The 9,394-nt window shown below is 37.3% G+C and overlaps 1 protein-coding gene across 1 annotated transcript in view; it reads left to right on the top strand.

The window, feature by feature from the left end:
* The window catches only part of LOC105526271 (zinc finger protein 729-like), a 55,490-nt gene extending 52,722 nt beyond the window's left edge, over positions 1-2,768 (top strand). The window contains 7 exon segments of the mRNA XM_011962214.1: positions 1-268; positions 353-1,472; positions 1,847-1,978; positions 2,059-2,198; positions 2,201-2,267; positions 2,341-2,493; positions 2,555-2,768. The exon segment at positions 1-268 is cut by the window's left edge and continues 3 nt beyond it. Of these exon segments, the coding sequence (XP_011817604.1) occupies positions 1-268; positions 353-1,472; positions 1,847-1,978; positions 2,059-2,198; positions 2,201-2,267; positions 2,341-2,493; positions 2,555-2,768 (2,094 nt within the window).
* Positions 2,769-9,394: the final 6,626 nt, after the last annotated feature.

The following is a 9,394-nucleotide window of genomic DNA, read 5'->3' as shown; positions in this document are numbered from 1 at the left end:
TCAAAACTTACTGTACATAAGGTAATTCATACTGGAAAGAAACCCTGCAAATGTGAAGAATGTGGCAAAGCTTTTAGCCAGTCCTCAACCCTTAGAAAACATGAGATAATTCATAGTGGAGAGAAACCCTACAAATGTGAAGAATGTGGTAAAGCTTTTAAGTGGTTTTCAAAACTTACTGTACATAAGGTAATTCACACTGGAGAGAACCCCTGCAAATGTGAAGAATGTGGCAAAGCTTTTAAGCATTTCTCAGCCCTTAGAAAACATAAGATAATTCATACTGGAAAGAAACCCTACAAATGTGAAGAATGTGGCAAAGCTTTTAACAATTCCTCAACCCTTATGAAACATAAGATAATTCATACTGGGGAGAAACCCTACAAATGTGAAGAATGTGGCAAAGCTTTTAACAATTCCTCAACCCTTATGAAACATAAGATAATTCATACTGGGAAGAAACCATACAAATGTGAAGAATGTGGCAAAGCTTTTAAGCAATCCTCACACCTTATGAGACATAAAGTAATTCATACTGGGGAGAAACCCTACAAATGTGAAGAGTGTGGCAAAGATTTTAACAATCCCTCAACCCTTAAGAAACATAAGCTAATTCATACTAGGGAGAAATTGTACAAATGTGAAGAATGTGGCAAAGCTTTTAACAATTTCTCAGCCCTTCTGAAACATAAGATAATTCATACCAGGGAGAAACCCTACAAATGTGAAGAATGTGGTAAAGCTTTTAAGTGGTCCTCAAAACTTACTGAACATAAGGTAATTCATACTGGTGAGAAACCCTGCAAATGTGAAGAATGTGGCAAAGCTTTTAAGCATTTTTCAGCTCTTAGAAAACATAAGATAATTCATACTGGAAACAAACCCTACAAATGTGAAGAATGTGGCAAAGCTTTTAACAATTCCTCCACCCTTATGAAACATAAGATCATTCATACTGGGGAAAAACCCTACAAATGTGAAGAATGTGGCAAAACTTTTAACAATTTCTCAACCCTTACTAAACATAAGATAATTCATTCTGTAGAGAAACCCTACAAATGTGAAGAATGTGGCAAAGCATTTAACCAGTCGTCACACCTTACTAGACACAAAACAATTCATACTGGAGAGAAACCCTACAAAGGTGAAGGAAGTACCAAAGCTTTTAAGGAATCCTCACCCCTTACTAGGCAAATTAATACTAGAGAGAAACCCTACAAATGTGAAGAATGTGGCAAAGCTTTTAACCATCCTTCAACCCTTACTAAACATAAGATAATTCATACTGGGGAGAAACCCTAAAAATGTGAATAATGTGGCAGAGCTTTCAACCATTTTACAAACCTTAATACACATAAGATAATTTATACTAGAGAAGACCCTGCATGTGTGAAGAATGTGGCAAAACTTAACCAGTCCTCAAGCCTTACTAGACATAAAACAATTCATACGGGAGAGAAACCCTACAAATGTAAAGAATGTGGCAAAACTTTTTTTTATACTTTAAGTTCTAGGGTACATGTGCACAACATGCAGGTTTGTTACAAAGGTATACAAGTGGCGTGTTGGTTTGCTGCACCCGTCAACTCATCATTTACATTAGGTATTTCTCCTAACGCTATCCCTCCCCAGCCCCCCACCCACTGACAGCCCCCAGTGTGTGATGTTCCCCGGCCTGTGTCCAAGTGTTCTCATTGTTCAATTTCCACCTATGAGTGAGAACGTGGTGTTTGGTTTTCTGTTTTTATGATAGTTTTCTGAGAAGGATGGTTTCTAGCTTCATCCATGTCAGTCCAAAGTTCATGAACTTACCCTTTTTTATGGCTGCATTGTATTCCATGGTGTATGTGGAATGTGGCAAAACTTTTAACCAATCCTCAAAGCTTACTAGACAGAAAACCATTCATACTGAAGAGAAACCCATCAAATATGAAGAATGTGGAAAAGCCTTTAACTAGTCCTCACACCTTAAATACACATAATTGATACTGGAGGAAAACCCTACAAATGTAATAAATGTGGCATAGCTTCTAACCATTGCTCAGCTCTTACTCAAACTGAGAGAATTCCTAAAGAAGATAAGCTCCACAAATGTGAATAATATGGCAAAGCTTTTAACCGGTCCTCAAATCTTACCAAAGGTAAGATAATTCATATGGAAGAAGAACCCTTCAAATGTGAGGACTGTGGCAAAGCTTTTAGTCCTCAAATCTTACTGAACATAAGATAATTCATACTAGAGACAAACACTGCAAATGTGAAGAATGGGCAAAGCTTTTAACCAGTTCTCAAACCTTACTCAATTTATACTGGAGAGGAACACCACAAATGCAAAGAATTTGGCAAAACTTTTAAGTGTTTCTCAAAACTTACTGAACACAAAATAATTCATACTAGAGAGATACTTTACAGATGTGAAGAATGTGGCAAAACTTATAACAGGTTCTCAAATCTTACTGAATATAAGATAATTTATATTAGAAACCTACAAATGTGAAGAACGTGGCAAAGCTTTTAACTGGTCCTTAAACCTTACTGAACTTAAGATAATTAGTACTAAACAGAAAACCTACAAATATAAAAAATGTGACAAAGCTTTTAACTGGTTTTCAGACCTTACTGAACATAAGATAGTTTATACTGAAGACAAACTCTATAAATGTGAAGAATGTGACAATGCTTTTAATCAATCCTCAAACTTCACTAGACACAGGGAAATTCATACCAGAGAAAAACCCTACAAATGTGAAGAAAGTGGGAACACTTAGCCAGTCCTCCACTCTTACTAAACAAGATAATTCAATGGGAGAGAAACCCTACAAATGTGAAATGAATAATGTTATAACCATTCTTCAATTCTTAATAAACAATTTATACTGTAGAGAAACCCTGCAAACGTGAAGAATGTTGCAAAGCTTTTAACAGGTCCTCAAACCTTACTGAACATAATTCATAATGGAAACTAGCCCTACAAATGTGAAGAACGTGGTGAAACCTGTAACCATTTCTCACACTTTTCCACACATAATTCATACTGAAGAAAAGCTCTACAAATGTGAAGAATGTAACAAAGTCTTTAACTGGTCTTCAACTCTTACTAAGCATAAGATAATTCATACAGAAGATACATTTTATAAATATGAAGAATGTGACAAAAGCTTTAAAAACATTTCAACCCTTATTACACGTGAGATAATTTATGTTGCAGAGAAATTCTACAAATGTGAAGAATGTGACAAAGTTTTTAATAATTTTCAAATCATACTAGAGATAAACTACAAATCCAAAAGACATGACAGTGCTCTTGAGAACACCTTAAACTTCTCTAAACATAAACCATAGTGTCAAGAAACCCTAAACGTGAGTAATGTCACAAAGCCTTTAAATGGTAGTCACATTTGATTGCAAGATAATTTATACTGGAGAAAACTCCTTAATGGAGAATGTGGCAAAACATTTAGCCACTACACCTTATCACATGGGAAAGCATTTATACTTGAGAAAAAAGTACACCTATAAAGAATGTGGAAAAGCCATTAATATCTGCTCACATCTTCACAGTTTATACTTAATAAAAACATTAAAAATGCAATTACTGTCAGAATATCTTTTAGAAAATATATGTCTTAGTATTTCTTTTGAGGACAAATATTACAAATATAAAGAGGGTTGTAGTACTATATTCGTATCACAGATCTAAATATTGTGCATATTTTGTACTACAGAAAAACCCTAAAGTTGCTCAAACTTTGTTCAGTATCAGGGAATTTATATTGGAGGAAAAACCCTGCAAATGTAATAAATTTGGAAAAGAATTTATAAACTACAGCTTAGAAAATATCAGAGTATGCTAAGATATATACTTTTTGTAGATGCAGTAAATATGAAAAATATTTAATCCAAAATTAACTGTATGTAAATATCAGAGAATTCACAGTAGAAATAAGGCATTGGCACTTCAGACGTTACACTAAATCAGTGTGTTGAGTATAAAAAATATCAAACTAAAATTGTTAGATAAGTTGTTTGCATATAACTTTAAAAAGAGATGGTTTTCTGGAGAATTATAAATATATTTGAAGTACACTTTATGTATTTCAATTATCAAAAAACTTTTAACATTGTAATACTGAAAAAAATTACTCTTTGGAAAGCAAATAAAGATGTAATTCAACTCATATTCATCATCTTCATTCCCATTTTATTTGCATGTGAAAGCATGTGATCAATTTTTGCTGCATCAGAGATATGAGATTCTTTTTCATTAGGTGGGCATTATTTATGACCTTTTTCTTAAAAGAGGAAGGATATTAAAATATAAAATGCATGATAAAAATCTAAGTGGAGAGGCTTTTTCTGGTTAACTTACAATATTGAGTGATGTATGAGGTAGATGTTCTGAGTAATAAATTCTTGTGCATTATAGTGAAAAAAACTTTGAAATTTTAGTTAAAATTAAATTAGTAGTATATTATTTAAATTGTGCTTTTATGCAATGTAGTACATTGATAATTTTTTAGATTATATGTGAACTTAATTTTTTTAAAACATTTTTTGACATGTTAAGTCTATTGTACATTCAATGAAGTGTTATTATGCCACTCACTTTGACCTATTCTACCTTACTCAAGGGTGTAGTTAAGAAATGGTCACAGTTTACTATTTGGTAACAGTGGCATAACATCTATAGTCATCTCTTTTTTCAGTGTATTTAACTTGCACATAAGTTAAAGAATATTGTTCTCATAGGTTAATTTCTATAGTTTTATTTAAAGCTTTTTCTTTTTGCCTTGACAAACTTAAACTTTTTCTTAACTTTGGTGGATACATAGTGTATATATATATTTCTGCCATATGTGGCATATTTTTGATACCAGGATAAAATATGTAATGATCACATCAGGGTAAATGAGAGATTCATCATCTTCAACATTTATTCTTTGAATTACAAGCAATCCAAATCTACACTTTTAATTATTTTGCAATGTACATTTAAATTGTTGTTTATTATAAGGTCATTTTTGTGGTCATAATAAAAATCATACAGGAATGTAAGTAAAAATGTGTTCCATATTTTTCTTTGAACATGTGGCCACTATGCCTGCAAACAGATACATATAGACTTTTAGTTTTGATTTACATATGTTTAAATAATACACATATATCACTCTAAAGGTATGTAAGTGCAAGAAAATTGTGAAGTAAGTATGTTTGTGTAATTCTGAGTTTATACCTATTTTCAGAAAATGAAAGTATTAGAAGAAAACAAATTATTATAATAAAGTGACTAATTTACTAGAAAACCAAAAACCTCAAAAATGTGGAAAGCAAATCTATACTCTCTGGTTTGTATTGAATTCATTATTGTAAAATCTTACATCTTATGGTTAAGAATCTCCCCTTGAAATTCTTTGGTTTTACTTGGCTGGTACTCATGCCAGACTCATACTTTTCTTTTTTCTTATTTTTTTTTTTATAATTTATGAAGTATACATTATGTCATGGATTGTAAGAATAATTTTTATGAAATTTAGTGTACACAAAACGATCTTTAGATGTAATTCCACAATTAGTGTATTAAGTTATATTTTATTTAGTTAGAAGATTCCATTTGTTTCTTTTACTTGGAGAACCCCATATAAGCTCACTTTTACTTAGTTATTGTTCCTCTGCATTTTTAAAATTGTCGTAAGTCAATTTATTTATTTACTGAGCAAATTTGTTCAGGTAAGTACTAGGGAGGCTTCCATAAGTCAAGAGGATGTTTTTGTGTATAAATGCAGCAAGCAAATATGGCAGTGCTTGCTGTGTAGCAGATGCTTCATGATAAGCCATAAGTATTCCTTCTGGAGTTAGTTTGTAACTTTAAGTCAGAATGGAAAATATGAATGGAGAAGAAATTACATTGATTCCTTATGTTGAGAGGACATTTTTATTTCCAGGATGCAAAGCTCACTCTTGCTGAATTTAAAGAGATATTCTGCTTCTTTATTTTTTAATTATCTTCTGTTTTGTTTGTCTTATGTTCATTTCAAGGATGTATGCATCACAGCTTTTCTCCTTTTTCTGTGTTACAGCTACAGTTTTCTCACCTGTCTTCCTACCAAGTTATTTTACATGGTACTTTGTAGGTTCTGATGAAAAAGTTGGTGGGTTTTTGGTTTTTTTGAGACAGAGTCTCGCTCTGTCACTCAGGCAGGAGTGCAGTGGCATGATCTCAGCTCACTGCAAGCTCCGCCTCCCGGGTTTACGCCATTCTCCTGCCTCAGCCTCCTGAGTAGCTGGGACTACAGGCGCCCGCCACCTCGCCCGGCTAGTTTTTTGTATTTGTAGTAGAGACGGGGTTTACTGTGTTAGCCAGGATGGTCTCGATCTCCTGACCTCGTGGTCCGCCTGTCTCAGCCTCCCAAAGTGCTGAGATTACAGGCTTGAGCCACCGCGCCTGGCCTGGGCTCTTTCTACAAGAGGCATTTATTTTACCTATCTCTGCCTATAATCCAGGTGATGTGACTCTTTTCTCCAGCCTGGTCTCAGTCTAGAGGAAAAATCGTGACATATCTCTGAGACTAGCTGCTAGCTGATGTGACTTTTCTCTTTTTCCTTGCTTCTGCCCACCGGGGAGATTGTAACATGTCCCTTGTCCCAGCACTATGTTGATGTTACTCTTTTTGCCCTCACACTGCAATCACAAGACATTGTGACATATTTCTGGGCCCAGCGCCAAGGTGATGTGAGTCTCCTGCCTGGATCTTGCCCACAAGGAATATTTTGGCATATCTTTGGACCCATCAACTCATTGATGAGACCTTCTCTCCCATGAGCTTTGCCCTGGACCATCTGCACAAAATAGAGAGTGATTTATCATTGAGCCCAGCACACAGATAATGTGACTCTCCTGCCAATTCCCTGTCCTCAGAAATGATTGTGACATATTCCTGGAGAAGGAACCAGATGATATGATTCTCCTGTTTTCTCCTTACCCACAAGTAGGATTGTGACATATATCTTTGCTCAGTTTACCGGTGTGACGATGACTTTTATACTTCAAACCAGCCAATATGGGTAACATTGTGGGTCTTTACTTTGTTCGAAGGTAATAGAGGGTTACCACTTGGTTGTATATCATATAAAGACACTGGGTGGTACAGAGAGTCAACACAAAGCCCGGCACACAGGTGAAATTGTGTTTTACATACACACACCCTGGCAACCATTTCATTAATCACATTCATATGTGGACAAAGCCCACTGGCGAAGTTTTAAAACACACAGGAATGCAGCTTACAATTGGAATTATGACTCACATATGTGAAGATTTGGCCACACTTGGAATGGCAACTCATTTCTAAATCCACTCATAGGCAGGACTTTCCTATCTGGACCGAGCCAACTGGAGTGATGTTGACTCTCGTATCTTGGCTTAGGGCCACAGGTACAATCATTGGTCCATACCACCATGAATGTCTCAAGAGTGAATGGTGACACTAATGCACACCTTATAATGCCATCAGTTGGTACAGAGAATGTTTTCACAGAGCCCAGCAGACAGATGGGATTGTGACCCTCATGAAAACCCAGCTGAAAGTAAAGATGGCCAAGTAAAGATGTAAGTCATACATACATCAACACAGTGCACTGTTGAGGTTCTAAATCTCACACCCAGAGGCAGTCAGATTTATTTTTTAAAGGCTCTTGTACATAAACGTGGTCCACAGGTGGGTTGGTGACTCTCAGACCAGGATTCAGCACACCAACAAGGCTGGGACTCCACTACGTCAACACAATCTGCAACAGGACTTGAGGCTATGATGCATAGATCCGGTTCACTGATGGGATGTGCCTCATGTAGTTGGCTGCAACATTCAGGATGTGTTGACTCTCATACCTAAAATTGGGATATGTGCACGATTGTTAATCTCGTCCCTCGACCTTCCAGCAGGTGAGACTGACATATCATGTGCCCAGCACCCAGCATGATTTGAAATCTCCCACCTGGGCCCAGCTCACAGATGAAATTGTGACATATCACTGGACCCAGAACGTAGGTGATGTTATTCTATTCTTCTGCCTTGGCCTTGCCTACATGGAGCATTGTCACATGTTTCTAGGCCGCTCACTCAGCACTCAGGTTATATATCTCTTCTGCCTGTGCCCAGCCCGTGTGGGTCATTGTGACATACTTTTGGGGCTGACATCCATGTTATGTAAGCCTCCTGCCAGGGTTCTGCCTGTAGGGAGCATTTTGACAAATCTATGTGCCAATTGCACAGATGATATGAACCTTTTCTACTGCCTGGTTTCTGCTCACAGGGAAGATTACGTCCTGTCAGTAGGCCAACAGGTAATTGGTGTAACTCTTTTTCTCAGGTTCTGCCCACAGGGGAGATTGTGACATATTGCTGGGCTCAGCACCAAGGTGATTTGAGTCTCCTGCCTGGACCCTGCCTTGTAAGAGCATTGTGACATATCTCTGAGCCAATCACCTAGTTAATGTGACTTTCCTCTTCTCTTACCTGAACTTTGCCCATAGAATAGATTGTGGCATATCTCTAGGACCAGCACCTAGGTGATGTGTCTCTCCTCTCTTGCCTGGTCATGCCCACAGAAGGCAGTTACTTAAGACTGGGCCCAACACATAGGTGACAGGGGTCTTGGAGACATATCTCACAGCCCATCACCTGGATGATGTGACTCTTCTTTTCTTGATAGGGCCTGTCCACATGAGGAATGTGACATATTGCTGGGCCCGGCATCTATGTGATACATCACTCCTCTCGTGCCTTGTCTCTTTCAACTGGAGTGATTGTGACATGAAGCTGGGGCCAGCCCCTAAGTTATGTGACTCTTCTTTTCCTTCTGAGCCCTCCCCACAGGGGGCATTGCAACATATTTTTGAGACTCTTGCCTAAGTGGTGACTTTCATGTGTGAGCCATCCACTCAGTTGGTATTGTGACACATTTTTGTACACAGCACTGAGGTGATGTGACTCTCCTCTACTGCTTGGGCTCTGTCCAAGGAGGTGTTGTGATATATCACTGGGTCCAGCACCTAGGTTATTTGACTTCTCTCTACTGCCTGGGCCCTGCATACAGTGTGTATCATGACATATGGCTGTGCCCAAAACATAGGGGATGCAACTCTCCTCCATTGGCTTTGCTCATAGAGGTATTAGAAAAGATTAGTAAAAGAGAATAAAACTTCTAATTATTCATCTAGGTGATTTGACTCTTCTTTTCTGCCTGAGCACTGCACACAGCTGAGACTGTGACGGTGATATGCACACCCACCCAGCAGTAACACAGCCCACTGTTGAGGTTCTGAATCTCACACCCAAAGCCAGTCAAAAGTAGTGAATTAACTCTCACAGGTAGATTTGGTTCCCATTTGGGTTTC

The sequence above is a fragment of the Colobus angolensis genome, unplaced genomic scaffold (assembly GCF_000951035.1).
Source record: "Colobus angolensis palliatus isolate OR3802 unplaced genomic scaffold, Cang.pa_1.0 Scaffold582, whole genome shotgun sequence".
In the NCBI taxonomy this organism is placed as follows: Eukaryota; Metazoa; Chordata; class Mammalia; order Primates; family Cercopithecidae; genus Colobus; species Colobus angolensis.
The sequence above is the reverse complement of the archived record's forward strand: the minus strand, read 5'-3'. Positions and strand labels throughout refer to the sequence as shown.